Source organism: Halyomorpha halys, unplaced genomic scaffold, assembly GCF_000696795.3.
Source record: "Halyomorpha halys isolate HHAL.00 unplaced genomic scaffold, Hhal_1.1 Scaffold950.1, whole genome shotgun sequence".
NCBI lineage: Eukaryota > Metazoa > Arthropoda > Insecta > Hemiptera > Pentatomidae > Halyomorpha > Halyomorpha halys.
In genome coordinates, this window is record NW_027112054.1 from 65,896 (window position 1) to 83,171 (window position 17,276).

The 17,276-nt window shown below is 38.9% G+C and overlaps 1 protein-coding gene across 2 annotated transcripts in view; it reads right to left on the reverse strand.

The window, feature by feature from the left end:
• The window catches only part of LOC106687365 (uncharacterized), a 155,517-nt gene that overhangs the window by 37,163 nt on the left and 101,078 nt on the right, over positions 1-17,276 (reverse strand). The window contains exons 4-6 of one of the 2 annotated variants that reach the window (XM_067049990.1): positions 15,372-15,571; positions 13,388-13,564; positions 7,364-7,543 (exon numbers count right to left, since the gene is read on the reverse strand). In XM_067049990.1, coding sequence (XP_066906091.1) covers positions 7,364-7,543; positions 13,388-13,564; positions 15,372-15,548 — 534 coding nt within the window. In that variant the 5' untranslated portion in view covers positions 15,549-15,571. The remainder of the gene's footprint in view (positions 1-7,363; positions 7,544-13,387; positions 13,565-15,371; positions 15,572-17,276) is intronic. The other variant, XM_067049991.1, reaches the window with a different exon arrangement.

Consider the following 17,276-nt stretch of genomic DNA (forward strand, 5'->3'; position numbering starts at 1 on the left):
ACGTAGCCAAAAACCTTATTCACCGTGGCCTTTCCCTTTCTGACTCCCGATTCCATGAAAAATCAGAGGGCAGGTATATTTAAGGGCAGGATCACCACAGGAGAGGGGGAGGGTCTTAAACGGAGGTTGACCTGGGACCAACACAGGAAACTGAGGATAGAGGAAGATTACGCAATTTAGTAAAGAGGGTGTTATGGTCAACAGTGTCTATTGCTTTAGAAAAGTCGAGAACTTATAGTGAGGTTTTGGTGTTCAGTGGAGTTTTGGAGGTCATGGGTTATTTTAAGGAGAGCGGATTGTGTTGAATAGCCAGATTGGAAAGGGTTGATAAGGGAACTATCTTCTAGGAAGCTGGAGAGTTAATTTTGGACAAGGCGTTCTAGCGGTTATGAAAGGTTAGATAGGAGAAAAATAGGAAAAAAGGTGTGAAGTGAGCTAGGGTTAGAAATTTTCTTCAAAGGTCGGCTAGGGCAGTTTTCTAGGAAGATGGGAATATGAAGTTTTGCAATGAAAAGTTGTAGATATGGTGAACAACAAGAATAATGACAGGAAGGCTGGATTTTATTAGTTTTACTGGAATATTATCAGGACCATAACCATTCGTGTGGAATTTTAGCACAGTGGAAAGTAATTTATCGTAGGACAGATATGGGGAAAAGAAGTCTTCAGGATTGAAATTGTGATATTGAATATTGGAAGTAGAAGAATTATGAGCGTAGGATAAGAAGTGGTCATTGAGATCATCTGGAGTCATATGGAAGGAACTGAGATTATTGCATTCTGGTAGGGATAGGTTACGTAGTGTTTTCCATTGGGATTTAGAATCAGGAGCATTGGAAAGGGTATTTTGAAAGTAGGTGGCTTTAGCAAGACGGACTGCGGATTGGGTTTCATTCCGGAGGTTTTTGAAAGACGTATAATCGGCAGGTAGACGGGTTTGACGGTATTTACGCCTAGCTTCATCTCTTCTTTTCATCATTTCCTTTATTTCAGGGTTCAGCCAAGGTGCAGTGGGACGACGTATGGTTCTGGTTTTCAAAGGAGTGTAGATATCTAATATGGATTATAGGTTTGAGGTTAGGGTGGTTACCATAGGGTCAACGGAGTTATAGGAATATATGATGTCCCATTGGAATGAATTAACGTCAGGCTGAAGGGATTCATAAGTGATAAGGTCTAAACTGCGGTATGAAAATATTTTGGGAGTTAAGGATTTCACGAGTAGGTCGTACGTAATTTGGATCAGATCATGTAATAAAAGAAATGGAACGGAATGTTGAGAATATAAAAGGATTTTGATGGTGGAGTTACAGATGTAAATGTCTAGCCAAGTGTCGGAAAATTGGGTGTGATGGGTAGGAGACTAAGGAAAATATTAAGGTTAAGGGAAAACAGCAGGTAAGGAAGTGTTTTTCAGGAGATTGTGAGAGCATATCCACGTTAAAATCTCCGACGACGATAATATTGTTGTAATGGGAAACCAGGTTGACGAGGGAAGATTCAAAGAAGATTCCGAATGGAGCATGAGGAGGGCGGTAAACTACGGTAAATAACAGAGGAGAGGTAATGGAGGAAATTTCAATGAACAAGTTTTCCATGTGAGCTAAGTCATTAGAAGGAGACAGTAGGATGATTTTTGCCTTAAAACTTTCATGGATATATAGTCCGACAAAACTTAACATGCGATCAGATCTGTTGTGGCATAGGGACGAGTAATTTGGTAGGGAAATATGGGAGGGAGGGATAAAAGGTTTTAGCCAGGTTTCGGATACTGCTATATTGTGATAAAAATTGTCAATATTTCTGAAATTTATCGTAGTGTGCAATAAGGGATTGTGCATTGATGTGACAGGAATTCAGGATATTTATTAGTCATGACTGAACAGTTGTGAAGTGGAATTTCGGGAAAAAGGTGAATGGGGAATAGAATATAACATTTTCTACATGCTGCAGGCGAGAAGAAAGCACGGGCAGTCTAACGGACAGTACGCAGCCACGCTGTTAGGCCAGTTTGATCTCGCCACAGAAAAGATGAGAGAGACTTTTGAAGCGGATGCAGTCAGTTTGAAGATGAATTTCATTGACACCAAAATGAAGGTGCAACTGGCTAAAGAGACAAATAAAAGGGAAGGTTTACCCCGGGACTGCACTTGTGGAATGTGCTGAAGACACGATCGATGTGAGCGCTAGAGAGGAGGATGCAAGGATGGATGTCGATGATGGAAGATGGAACAGAGTACCGTACCACCGCACAAATCCGTCAACTCCATAGAAGAGAAGAGAACCCAGGGGTAGAGGTACGGGTAGAGAAAGCAAACCGACAAGGACAGAATACGCAATGCAGGAGGGAAAGAAGACAGGAAGTGCCATGGGTGCGGAAAAGTAGGACAACTGGTGACCTAATGCCCCCGCACTAGGTGCTTTGAGATACGGATAGGTTCAATCCTAGAGGGGGGAGGGAATTGGCGACAGGAAATAAATGACAAATATGCAGATATTTTCTTCAAGGAGAGAGAGTTACTGTGGGCAACCGGACAAACAATGCACCAAATCCCCTGAAACAAGATAAAATTATGTACGTAAAAGAGAGGAGGTATCCACATGCGCTTAGGCAGCATATCCGGGAAGAGTTATAGAATCTAAAGAAACAGGGCATCATCATAGATAGTACATCCCCATACAACAGCTCCCTATGGGCAGTGCGGAAGAAGGGCACACCGGGAGACAAGAGAGAAAAGTATAGGGTAATACTTGATTACCAGGGCCTTAATGAGAACATGGTAGACGAAAGATACCCGATACCACGATTAGAAGATATCATAGATAGATTGGGTGGGGCAACGATCTTTAGTACTTTAGATCTGAAGGCCTCGGCTACCACCAAATCAAGATGCACCCGGAGGTGTTACTATTACCAATAATGTATAAGAAGCATCACAGAGATAATAAAGCAGTATTCCCGGATAGCCATATTATGGAACTCTCTTCCACCGTCGGATGAGATCCTATCAGGGACTCCATAAAACTAAAACCAGGTTCGTAGAACTGTTAGCACTGCCTCCACAGATTTATCCCGCACTGGGTACGCCATAGCCGCCTTACTGAATAGGTCGATCACTGTTATCTATCTATACCCTTTCCAAACGAAGGAATCCACCTGCAGATCGCTAAGTGATGCTTCCGCTGTCGGTGTTTCTTCTTGCCTAGCACGGGGGGATGCCGATCATACTTCGTTCTAAGGCAAATTGTGCAATTACCAATGGTCTTCTGTATGGTCTCCTTCATCCTCCACCAAAAGTATTTACGTCGTAATGCCTGGAGTGTTTCATTCAGCCCTCGGTGGTTGGTTTTACTTTCTGCCGTTCCACATCTTGGATGGTCTCTACCATCAGCGTGCATCGGATTAATGATCGTACCTTATCCCAGACTACCACTTTTCCGGTATGTCTTTCCAGTTTTGGCGCGTCCCTCAGCATTCTGCAAATTTGGTCCTCCCTGATGCCTGGTTCCGACCAGATAGTGGTTATGTTACTTTTACCGTATTTAGAATGGTTCCACCGGAGGTCTTCGTCTTCCAGATAATTTGGTTTCTCTTTTCATTTATTGTTTCTACCATCTCCTCCATCTCCTCTGATTAGTAGGTCTTCCCCTACCTTCGCCTCCTTTGAGAAAATGGTTTAACTCACCCATTTCCTCAGTAAACCTTTCTAGATCAGGTATTGTATTCCACAGGTCCCGTGACGTTGCTGTGCGAATTTTCATCCAATCTAGTGCATTTTCATGTACTTCTTCCAATGATAGTGTCATTATTGGTGTATGTTCAGCAATGGAAAAGAAAAAAAAATTTTTAGGTACGGTCTGAGTCAGCTGTTATTTCGATGTCAGCTGATCGAATGTATATAAAGAGAGGTACTGAACCCAATAAAGCCAGCATGTTACAGCAGTCCAAGAATGTCAGATCTTATTCCTTCTTCTCTTTTTTGACATTTTGCCTTCACCGATACTTAAGAGGTGCCGTAACCTGGGACCTTTAGATGCCAGAACAAATTTTAGTCTGAAGAGACATTTTTTTTTTTCTTTTTCGTTATTCTCTCTGATTTTTGGCAGGTAACGGAATAGTGAGAGCAGTAGTTCTAAACGTCGAAGGTAAGAACTTCACCAACCAACTTCCAGCGTCAGACAACCAACCTCTAGCAGCAGAAAACCTACCTTTAGCTGCAGTCAACCCGGAGATAGAGCCATTACCTGAAGTATCTTTAGCCCAAGCTCATGCCACGATGCTAGAATGGATTAAGGTCCGTACTGCAACCGCCCAGGACCTGAGGAAAGCGGTGTTGGACTTTAAAAAAATGTACCGGAGAAACTGAAGAATTAAAGCACTTTTTAACAGGGGGTGACCGACTAATAAGCTGAATTGAAGCGAAGTCTATCGAAAATCTACTCGATAGCGAAAATGTAGAGGCACTAAAAGCAGTGGTTCTCTGGAGAGTAAAGAGGAACATCCTGGATCAGATTCAGGTGGATGAAGAGACCCCTTGGAGAAGTATCAAGGAAAGATTAAAGAAGGCGTTCGGAGGTGGACAATCGGCACCAGAGGACATATTTATGATGGTCAGGGAGATAAAGAAACCAAAACAGTAAAGTGGGGAATATACCGCGGAATTCCTGGCACGCTTTAACAGAATACAAGATAAACTAAGGGGAATTAATAGAAACAACCAGGTACAGGGTCGGATGCAAATCTTATCCCTGGTACTAAAGATACAGTTGGCAAAGGAGCTAGGGAAGAAGGGGTGATTTCCGAGATAGCGCTCATTTGTAGAAATTGCTCAAGATCTCATAGAAACAAACGCTAGAGAGATGGAGGCTTGAATGGAAGTAGAAGAGTCAGGTGGACCCGGATAGAATACCAACGGTTCAGAAACATGCCCAACCCTTGGAGGAGGAGAGAACACGGAGAGGGTTGAAAAGAGAGACCTAGCAACCAAGAAAATAGACGAAGCCTAACTAAACCTTGAAACAGTAGTCGGTAGGAGGACCGCAAGTGTCACGGTTGTGGAAAGACAAGGCATTTAGTGGCGCATTGCCCGAATGTGGAAATGATGGGCATATATCCAAACAGTGCCCATATATGTACCGAAGAAGAGATGTGGGCCGGGGCGAACCAATGGAGATCAACGCCCAACAGATACGAAGAAGCCACCGCAGGTTGAGTAGATGATCTACGCAAGCATCAGGAGCATCAGAGACCAAAGAATAAGTCGAGGAGCCATGGAACCGAGGTAGTCAAGGGGACAAGATGGAAACAAAAGGATGGAAACAAGGGAACAGAGGAGAATGGAGGCGAGGGACTGGAAAGATGAAGACGCGAGACATCTGAAAGGGTTGTCAGCGGAGGGGCGACCGCACACTCACGTGTCTTTTGAAGATTTTCACCGACCCTGGTAAAAAAAAAACATACATACACACAAAGTTGGTAGTTTAAGTTACAACTTAAATTAATCTTTTAAATAATAGCATCTAGAATGAACTGACCACTTGGTAAAAAAATATCCAAAACAAAAACTAGGACAGAACCAAAGCCAGAGAAATGCTAATGGGGTCAAATAAGTATGGTTATGATTTAGAGTTTTTATTTATCGTTTTTGCGTTAAGTTGTTTCTTATTTCATTAATTTGGATATATAGTATGAATGCTAGAATAATTATAAAAATATTGTAGAAGTGAAGAAAATAAAATGAAATGATTTTACAGAGGTGAAAGGTTACATTCGGCATGAAGTGAGGGGACAGAACAAAAAAAAAAAGGAAAAAAGAAATGTGGTATGATATGTAAACAATTGTATTAACAATCCTGTATTAAAACTGCATTTAAGAACTAGGTACTAATTAAAATCAGTAATACCATATTGATTACTTATGGTATTACTGTGAGTGCTGGCTATAATATCATTCATTATAACAGATTGTTCTGGCCAAATGCTGAACCTAAAAGGTTTTTTGGCTTAAGATGGGGAAACCCTTTAATTACGTTAAAGTAACAAGGAGCACCACCTACTGACAAAAGAAACTACTAGAATTGGCGTCACCTATAGAGCTGATTTGGAGGGCTAATCCCTTACTGTTGGAACCTTACTGTAAGAAGCACACCTATCAGCAGTTGGCAACAGTACAGAGCACATCTCAAATCAGCTGGCCTATCTCAATATCGGGTTCTAATGGCTCACAGCAAGTAAGAGAGCATCTTTCATCTTTTTTTTTTCTTTTCTTACGTCACCCCAAGACCCCTTGGAGTCCTACACTACAATCTTTCATCTTCTAATTAACATGAAGTGGTGACCCATCATTATCATCATCTCATCTTAGCCATATAACTTCCCAACAATCTAAATTCACATTAAATCACTAACATTATTATATTAAATTTGGCTTACCCCCCTCTTTACAACTTATTTCAATTTATCTCTCAATATATTCACTAATTTCAATATCTATTATTTATTTTAAGTATACCTCAATTACATGTTATTAATTTTAAAGCTCAAGAATTCACGATCATCCAGCAAGCTATTATTTAAAAGATTAACCTGGCTTTTTTTATTTAATACTGGCCAGCAGTCTTGGTAATTTTAATTTTAAACCCCCACACAGATTAAAGTATAACATTGATATAATATAATTAATAAATTTAATAAACTTTATTAATCATAAAGTTTAATTATAATAAATCATAGTTATAATACCACTATTTCTAGTTCCAATCACTGGTTGGTGTGAAAATAAGGCAACTCTATTTTAATAATTTGATATCCTTTCACTTAGGAGTGAACATTAGTGTGAACACACACTAATGTTCCCTACTAATATTATTATGCTAGGAACCAAGCTTACCAGGATAATAAATATATACAAAAGGAAAATAGGAAATGTAAATAAAAATATTTTATATGCCTCACCATCAATAAGCAGCATAAAAAAGCTCTACAGATGAAGAAAAAAAAATTTGTTTTCAAAGAAATACTTCTGAAATATATAAATCTTATTCAGACAATTAGTTTGAACCCATAGACAAAGTAAGGTTTCAACAACAAAATAAAAAATTAAAATGAGAGTGTAAAAGAAGAGTCTAATATCATAAAGAAACTTTATTTTTCACATAATATTACTCAAATGAAATAAATTCCTATTTTATGGATAGAATAAAATATCCAAATAACTTTTATTGGGTGGTTATTTTGTTTTAAGCACTGATGTATTCTGTTTTTGCATTTTGAATGCATGAATATTCACTTATTATTTATTAATGCACTCAAAAAATTATTTATAAAAATCCTTGAATTTTTCTTATGTGTTTTCAATGCTACCTGAAACTGTGGAGAAGATAAACTTCTAACTAAGCCATTTGAAGGTGAAATGGAGTTATGTGATGAAGGTTGTATTACTTTTCTTCTTAAGTCCATTCTTGTTTTAAATAGTCTCAGGCGTCGTGATGGCCTGGTATTTTGCTCCAAGTCATCAAAAAATACATTGGAGGGGCGATCGTCCTTTAAAAAATATATTTTAGAATAATATTGCTTTAAACAATCTAACACTGAATTAAAATTAACAATTAATTCTTAGATGTATATCATGATTGATAGTATGTGGATTAAAAGGAGATGGTCAGGTGAGCGGTCAATAAGAAAACGCTGTAAACTTTTATTTTTCTTCTTGACCACACTCCTGACCATCTCCTGCTAATTCACACACACACACACACCCACACACACACACACACACACACACACACTAGCATGAAAACGTGAAAACCATGCGAAGAATGCGAGGCGGCACTCAGCCATTTCCCTCCATGAAGTAATGCCTAGCGGCGACCCCATGGAGAAGAATGAACAGGTGTAGGGCGGTGGTTTTAGTGGGTAAAAATCCCACACACGGATAGGTACGGGCCTATCCGTGTCTTTTGAAGATTTCCACCGACCTTCGTAAAAAAAAACAAAAAAAAAATCACACACACTCCCCAGGTGGCGGATAGGGGGATTCTCACCAGATATGGCGGGAACCGGGGAAATAAAATACCCGGGGTGGACCAAAACTAGATTCAAATCCAGACTTGACGGTTCCTAGAATAGGTGGCGTACTGGTCAGCGTCTGTTCCTCAGGTTAGAGGTATAAAATGCGAAAATACTATGAGAAAGTATGGAAGAAAGGGCTAACTGTGCTACGGTGCAGGGGCACGGAACCCCAGTACCAGCACCGATAGGGAATGCGAAAGCGGGTTCCCCGGCATCGTCATCATACGACCGCAGTGCTGCAATGGTGGGAGACTTGGCCATTGTAGCATCTAATGCCACAAGACTTACCACAAGAGAGGTGATGTAGAATCTTGGAAGCAAGATTAAACAGTTTCTCTCCTTCATCCTCACCAAGAACAATGTGCATGGGAAGATGAGGAGTTTTGCATGCGAAATACAACTGTATTTTGAAAAGTTAGAAACAGCTGCACTCCCTATCGAAACTGTAGACGGCCACACCCAAACGAAGGAAGTTTGTCCACCTAGGAAGAATGCTGTTAAATCAGAAGGAACAGTAACCACACCTTCTTTAACAGGCGATAAAAGGAAGAACACTACAAACAAGAAGAAAACTGCACAACCAAATGCACCAGTGGTGCATCATAATGCAAATCACCCTCAGAGATCTAATACAGTTCAGCGTGGAGAACAGCAGGAGGAGCTATGGCAAGAAGTGCGAAAGAGATCGAGAAAGAAACCTCTTCCTAAGCCACCGAGGCCTGATGGTGTCATAGTAAAAATACCGGAGAGCCAATTGTACTCAGATGTCCTGCAAAAGGTGAGAGAAGATCCGGCGATGGTGGAAATGGCTTCATCAATTAATAAAATTAATAAAGGCGACCTTTTACTCCAATTCGACAGGAAGAAAGAGCAATCTCTTGCTTCACTAAAAAGCTCAAAGGAGGGTGTGGTTGGCGAAGGGGCAGAAGTGCGGACTTGGAAGGAGGAGTACCTTTTCGAGCTGCGAGATTTGGATGATCTCACTACCAAAGAGGAGGTTGTGGAGGCCTTAAAACCTGGGTGAAGAGTCAATGTCTATCACAGCGGTAAAGTCCATCTGGAAAGCCTAAGGGTGTACGCAAACGGCGGTCATTTCACTTCCGGTTCTCCAGGCTAGGAAGATTATGGCTCTAGGAAAGGTCCGAGTAGGACTGGTGGTTAGCCGTATTCGGGAAAGACTCAGAGTTCCAAAGTGTTTCCGTTGCTGGGAATATGGACACATAGCTCGGAATTGTGTCGGAAAGGATAGAACCTCCCTGTGTCGAAACTGTGATAAAGCAGGTCACAAAGCTAGTGATTGTGACCAGAAACCTCATTGTGCATTATGTGCGGGAAATGGAGATGCCAACCACCCCAGCAGAAGTAGTAACTGTCCAGCTTGCCGTACAGTATTGAGAACAATGATGCAAGTCCAACAACATCGCAGATGAGAATACTTCAACTGAATTTGAACCATTCTTTAGCTGCACAAGATCCCCTTTACCAAACAGTACGGGAACAGCACATCGACGTCGCTATACTCTGCGAACAATATAAAAATCTAGATAGGAACTCGTGGGTATCCGATGCCAGTGGTAAAGCTGCTATTTGGGCCTGTAATTCTCAAGCTATCCAGGAAGTGAATACTACATCACACTCAGGCTTTGTATGGGCGAAGATCAACGACGTGTACATCTTTAGCTGCTACGCATATCCCAGCATCACAATAGAAGACTTTGCAAATTAGTTGGATCGCATTGTCTTAGAGGCTAGTTGCCATAAGCCAGCTATCATAGCGGGTGATTTCAACACATGGGGAACTGAATGGGGAAGTAGGTTAACAAATCGATGTGGTGAAGTTCTCCTCGAAGCTTTCGCACAAATGAGTGACATGTTCCTAATGAACACCGGAACAAACCTGATGTTCACAAGAGCAGGAAGATCATCTATCATCGATTTGACGTTTGTGAGTGGTCGTCTACATCGGATCACAACTTGGAAGGTTTGTGGATTTTATACTAACAGTGATTACCAGGCTATATTGATCACACTGGATACGCCTACAAGACAGAAGAGTTCTCGATGGAGGACTAATGGCTGGAATATAAAAACTTTTGATGACGCTTCATTCACTTTAATGCTAGAGGATGAGTGTGAATTAAAAGGGTCACCCGAGGAAAAGGCACGTATACTGACCTCATTTATATCTGGGGCTTGTGATGTAGCTATGACCCATTCAAAGCCTGGCAAACATCATTCCTCAGTGTACTGGTGGACTATTAATGATCTTCGCCGGTGTTGCAACCAAGCAAGAAGACGTTACCAGCGAGCGAGACGTCTGCCTGAGTTTCCTATGCTTCAAGAAGAGTTCAAGAGAGCTAGAAGGAACCTCCGACAAGCCATTAAAGAAAGCAAACGACGGTGCTGGAGAGAACTCTGTAATGAGGTGGATGCAGACCCATGGGGTAGACCTTACAAAATAGCACTCAAGAAACTATGTAAAGGGCATGCAGGTCCCCACGAGACCAAATGTTGTAGACAGTATTGTCAGAACACTATTCCCAGAACAAGCGAATACTACTGAATAGACAATACATATACATCGGGTTTTCCACAAATCACGCAGGAAGAGTTAGAGGACATCGCCTCGGACCTACAACATAGCAAGACACCAGGATTGGACAGAATTCCTAATGTAGCTCTGAAGGTGGCTCTCAGGAAACGGCTAGATCTTTTATCGATCTCTTCAATTCGTGCATTCGTGAAGGCTCCATTCCGAGACCTTGGAAGAGACAGCGCCTGATACTTATTCCAAAGAGTAAGGGAAGACTGGAGGACCCGTCAACTTATCGTCCAATTTGCTTATTGGATACTATGGGTAAGGCATTCGAGAAAATCCTTTCCCTCAGGCTACAAGAGTTCACTGAGGGACTTAGTGGCCTCTAGCGGGCTCAATTCGGATTTCGTAAAGAGCGATCCACGATAGATGCTGTTGGATTGGTAGTTGAGATGGCCCGCACAGCAATTGCAGGAGCAAGGTGGAGGAGAGGTGCTAAGTGTTATGCAGCAATCATCATGCTAGACGTTAAGAATGCCTTTAACACTGCAAGATGGACCTGTATAATAGATGCCCTACGGACTATGGTGGTGCCGGCCTATCTTATGAGAGTTCTTACAGACTACTTCAAAGATAGAGTTCTGTTTTACTTTTCAGACATTGGCCAAAGAAGATACGAGGTGACTGGTGGTGTCCCACAGGGCTCGGTGTTAGAGCCTCTTCTGTGGAACGTCATGTATGACGCCATCTTCAAATTGACATTGCTGGAGGGAACCACAGTTGTGGGATTCGCAGATGACGTTGCTGTTGTAGTGGCGGCCAAGTACTTGGAAGAAGTTACCCTCATCGCTAACCAGGCTGTTGCTACGGTTCGAGGTTGGCTGTCATCGGTAGGCCTACAACTGGCAGATCACAAGACTGAGGTTTTCCTAGTAACTAGCAGGAAGCAGACTGAGTCCATCACTGTCACGGTTGGTAAGCACGAAATTTGTTCCCAGTCTTGCTTAAAATACCTAGGAGTCATGATAGATGCATGTCTCCGCTTTAATGTTCACGCGGAGTATATCAGCGCCAAATCTGCTAAAGTAGCATCCTTTTTGTCACGCCTTATGCCAAACGTCGGAGGTCCCAAAGAAAGTAGCCGAAGGCTTCTGGCTACTGTTTTCCCCTCCATTATGTAATATGCAGCCCCGATTTGGAAATGCGATGGTTACCATATCATACAGGAGACAGATGGTTTAAGTTTACCGCAGAGTTTGTTTAAGGAGAGTTAGCGCTTTTCGAACTATTTCCTACAAAGCGGTGTGCGTGATAGCCGCAATGCAACCTGTGGAACTCCTTGTTGAAGAATGAAGCAGGCTCTATGGACGACGCTAGCACTTTTCCAGAGAAGAAGAGCGACCAATGGCAGCAGCGTTGGGAGGCTGCAGATTCCAGGAGGTGGACTCACATTAACCCGATTGTTGGCATGTGGTATGGTCACCAGCATGGTGAGGTGGATTTTTACATAACCCAATTGTTGACCGGACATGGATGCTTTAGAGCCTACTAGTACTGCTTCAAACTGTACAACACCACAGAATGCCCTGGATGTCAGACTGTTGAGGAAACCGCAGCGCACGTGTTTTTCATTTGCATTCGCTTTGCAGCAGAAAGAAATGAATTGGAGAGAGTGTGTGGAGGACACATCACTCCAGAAAACGTGGTGAGCTATATGCTCCTCTCAGACCTGCATTGGAAGGCAGTGAAGAGATTCACCACAGTCGTCCTCAAGAGTTTGAGAGAGGAAGAGAGCGCTAGAAGACGTTAGTAGCATGGAAACGTAAAAACCATGCGAATTAAGCGAGGCAGCACTCAGCCATTTCCCTCCATGAAGTAATGCCTAGCAGCGGTCCCATGGAGAGGAATGAACAGGTGTAGGGCGATGGTTTTAGTGGGTAAAAATCCCACACACGGATAGGTCGGGCCTATCCGTGTCTTTTGAAGATTTCCACTGACCCTCGTAAAAAAAACACACACACAAATATATATATAAATGTAATAGATGATATAGAAGAAATTAGTGGTTGGAGGCAGCAGGCAGAGAGAGAGAGAGAGAGAGAATTATATAATTGTTACATGTATTCTCCTGGATAAATAAAATGAACTCAAATTAATATTGATTTATGATGATTATTTTAAATAGTCTACACCTTTTTCTTCATCTCATATAAATATTATAAACTACTTATAAATACTTATTATGAAGTGAATATTTTAAAATATTGTTGAATACTTCAAAATCATAGAAATTAGATGGAAAAATAATTATTTTGTCTATAACATTTGAGAGATGAAGATAAATATAGGGACAATGGAAAAATTATTAAAAGGTACTGTAGGACAGAATTTGTAATTTACTCTTCTCATTTTTACACCATTCTATTTTGAAGTTTGATTGAACCATTTGGAATTGATAAATGGGTCATTGTTCAGTAAGACAGTAATAAGATGAATTGGGATATCAACTGTAAAAATCATGTTAAGGATGAAACCTAAATAATAAATAAATGAATTACGACATCAGGTACAAGTCTGAGATGAAAGGGATGGATGAGCAAAGTCATGATCAATTTATTTTGAAAATTTGATCAGTGAAAGAGAAATGGGTGATGAGAAAGTATATTGGGGAACGGAATTAATGGAGTTTGCATGGTAGTCCCATGTTTCAGTCTTGTCAAAAGCATTATATTAATTTTAAATGACATATAAATTTAATTAAATCTATTAAAATGTCTTACCTGTGGTATTTGAGGAGCTTTATATTTTTTTCTTGTACGAGATATTCGAATCTTTGGAGACTTGCCATTATTTAAATTTTCATTTTTAACAGTAAACCGAAGATCAGGTTCACTTCCATAGTAATTCCTTGTAAACTGACCACTTTCATTTCCACCAATGCTCTCTGGTTGCTTTTCCTGAAATAATTTTAAACGTTCATAGATTTTGATCAGAAGAAATGAACATTTTTGCATATAACAATAAAAATAATATGAAACTTTTTTTTAAAAAAAGGAACAAAAATAGTTATAGTATTACTTAATCCATTTATATAAATAGTACAACCCAAAATACTAGAAAAGAATTATTTATAAGAAATGAGCTAAGAATTTATTATTATGTACAATTCTTTAAAGAATAGCTAACATAAAATTATTATATTTATTATTTTAATAAATGAAAGAACAAGGACAAAAAAAATAAATAAATAGTGTATAAGAAGATGGTCAGGGTTGCGGTCAAAAGAGAAACAAAAATAGTTTACAACTATTTATTTTCCAACGTTTTGCCCCACATTGCAGGGCTTCATCAGGCCTAAAAAGATACAAAAAAAAGAAAACTGAGAATATTACAACAATAAGATACAATAAGGTAATTTAAGCTAGGATAAATATTCTGTAAAAATAAAGTGATAAAAAATTACATTTAAATAAAAGGAAGGGAGACATAAAATAGTATCAGTATAAAATAAACTTGAATAAACAATGATAAGAATAAAAAAAAAAAAATTTTACTCTTGCCATTGTTTATTCAAGTTTATTTTATACTGATACTATTTTATGTCTTCCTCCCTCTTATTTATATGTAATTTCTTATCACTTTATTTTTACATAATATTTATCCTAGCTTAAATTACCTTATTGTATCTTATTGTTGTAATAGTCTCAGTTTTCTTTTTTTTTTGTATCTATTTAGCCCTGATAAAGCCATGAAAAGTGGGGTGAAAAGTCGGAAAATAAATAGTTGTAAACTATTTTTGTTTCTCTTTTGACCGCAACCCTGACCATCTTCTTATAAATCAATTTTTACGGTCAACTATAAATACAAATATAAAATAAATAGTGGTTTTTAGTAAGTAATGAAATTATTAATTATTCATAAATAACATATTTGATGTTGCAGGGACTTATATTATGATAATAACAAGATGTTGTTCTTATTGATTTTCAGGAAGACATCTTTTTATTTTTGTAACTAGTAATTAGGTCAGTCCATTGAATTAAATATAAAAAAGTTTTTACTTTTATAAGCTTACAAGCTTAAAGTTTATCAGTGAACAGTCAAAATGTATGGACTTAGGATACCAGATGAACACCTTATTTAAGTAGTCTTTTGGGGTTCAGTCACAGGTGAGTTCATTATACCTTGCATAATCTGGGGAAAAACAGCAAATAGGCAACATCATTGATATTAAAGTAAATGAGGAGGGGTAATAGAGGAAGAATTATCATTGAGTATGTCTGAAACAAATGATTCATTGCCACATAGTCTAATGAAAAATGAATCTACTATCAGGGGAGATGTTCCTGTGGTTGAGGGCACATAAAAAGAATCTAAGGAGAAAAATGAATTTTCATTATCAATTAAAGCTTACTATATTCAAGTTTCAAACCATCATCTAGGCCATTTGTTACTGAGCGAGTTAATGCACAAACTTTATAAACAGGTTAAAATCCAGGAAAGTCAATGAAAGGGAAAGCATGAGTCGGACAGTCCCGATCCTACACAATAAACTAATATTCTGTCAAGAAAAAGTAATAAAGTATATAACTTTTAAAAAATAAATTAAATAACTTTTACTTAATAATAAAAAGTTATTGATGCAGGATTGTTCTTATTATGTAGACTATCAAGATCAATTTAATTCCCCTTTCTATAATGTTATTGCTAGATGAGTATAATTTGAAAAATATTTTATAAATAAATTATAAAATTGCAAATTACCCGTTTTCTAAAGGATATAGTTCCTCCTTCTTGTAAGATTGCACCATTCTCTGTTGGCCGCAGTTTTGGTGCAACATTGAGGTCAAAAAGTAGTTTATGGTGAGATTTTATTGAAATTTTAGAAACATTTGGAGGTGGTTTCTTTTCCTCACCTTGCCCTGAACCAGAGTTACCCATATTTCATGTGCATAATTCTTTTTCTGAAACAAAGATCTTAGTGGTTAAAACTGTTAAAGTAAGATGTAAAAATTCATTTTTTATTGCATATGTGTTGCTCTGTGGCAAACGATGAATATATCGATTGCAGTTCTCCAATCGTTATGTACTTGGTCTAACAGTTAGATGTCAAAGTAGTCGGTAGGTTACCATCAAGCTTTATGTTGTGTTGTCTGTTTCCACTACAGTAAGAACATTTTATGTTTTTTAACCGTAACTAATAAAACAGTAATAACATTTTCTTTGTGTCCACCACCCCCGCGTTCAACAGGTTAAGGGCCCAGGCAGTTAGCGAAATTAAAGTTTGAAGTGAGACAGTAAAAATAGTGTGGTATTGTTTGTTCGAGTTCAAATACTCCGTAAAGTAAAAACATTTACGTTCGTTGAAAGTGCAACCAGTAATATAAAATGGATCTCAACAGCTTCAATGAAATAAATCAAATTGAGCAGCTGACAGGACCTGAGAACTTCCAAATGTGGAAATTCAAGGTAAACATCTTCTTAAAAGCCAACGGGCTGTTTGAGGTTGTTCCGAAAGATTTTGAGCCTCACAGAGACCACCAAGTAAAGACTATAAGGTGTATGTACTAAATGATGCTTAAGCCCAAACCTTAATAGTAACAACAGTGAATCAGAGAGCATTAACTCTTATTTTGATTTATACTACTGCAAGTCAAATGTATTCTATAATATGTGACATAGATGAGAGAGATGTTTCTCAGCAAAAGTTTGATGTTTTGCAAGAATTCTTTGATTTTAAATTTAAGACTGGGATAGACTTGGCAAGCCGCATAAGCTCAATAGAAAATTTGGCATTAAGATTAAAATCTTTAAGCAATGATATACCAGATGATATGATCATTTCAAAAATAATAACACTCCCTAAAAAGTATAAATATTTTTATATGCTAGGGAAAGCACAGGCCCTGACAGGAAGACACTTTTAAATTTAATGACAAGACTGATGGCTGAGAAAAGATGCTCTGGAAATACTACCGAGGAAACAGACATTCCAGTTGCGTTCAGAAAACACGTAAAAAGAAATAGGAGAACCATTTCTGACAAGAGGAAATGTTTTTCATGGTATAAAGAAGGACATCTGAGTAAAGACTGTCCAACTGAGAAAAAGCCCTGTGGTCTTTGTATAAAAATTAACCATCTAGAGAAGGATTATTTCTTCCGAAAAAACAAAAGATCAGCAGTTTCTTTCCTTACAGAAAAATGTAGTAAAAAAATCAACTGAATGGGTCTTAGATTCAGGTTCCACGAGACATATGACAAACAATGTAAGTGTATGGTCGCAGGCGCAATCTATTGATGCTGAGGTTGATCTTGCTAAAAACTGTCCATCCATGCCAGCAAAAATGATCGGTTGTGTAAAAAGTGAGAAGTGTCAACTAAAAGATGTGATGTACATCCCAGATCTTAGCAGAAACTTGTTTTGTCTGTGGACAAAATAATACAGAACGGTGGATACATAACTTTTTCTAAAGACAAAGTGAAAATTGTAAAAAATGATACTGTGGTAGTTGGAAAAATATGTGAGGGATTGTGTGTTGTGGACTAGGAGGTAAATTCAACTGTGAAGGTTTATGCTACTAGTGTATCAGAAACCACAAAAGAAATAAATGAATGGAATATGGTCCGGGTGCGGTAAAAAAAAACTCAAATAGTAGAATTATATTATTT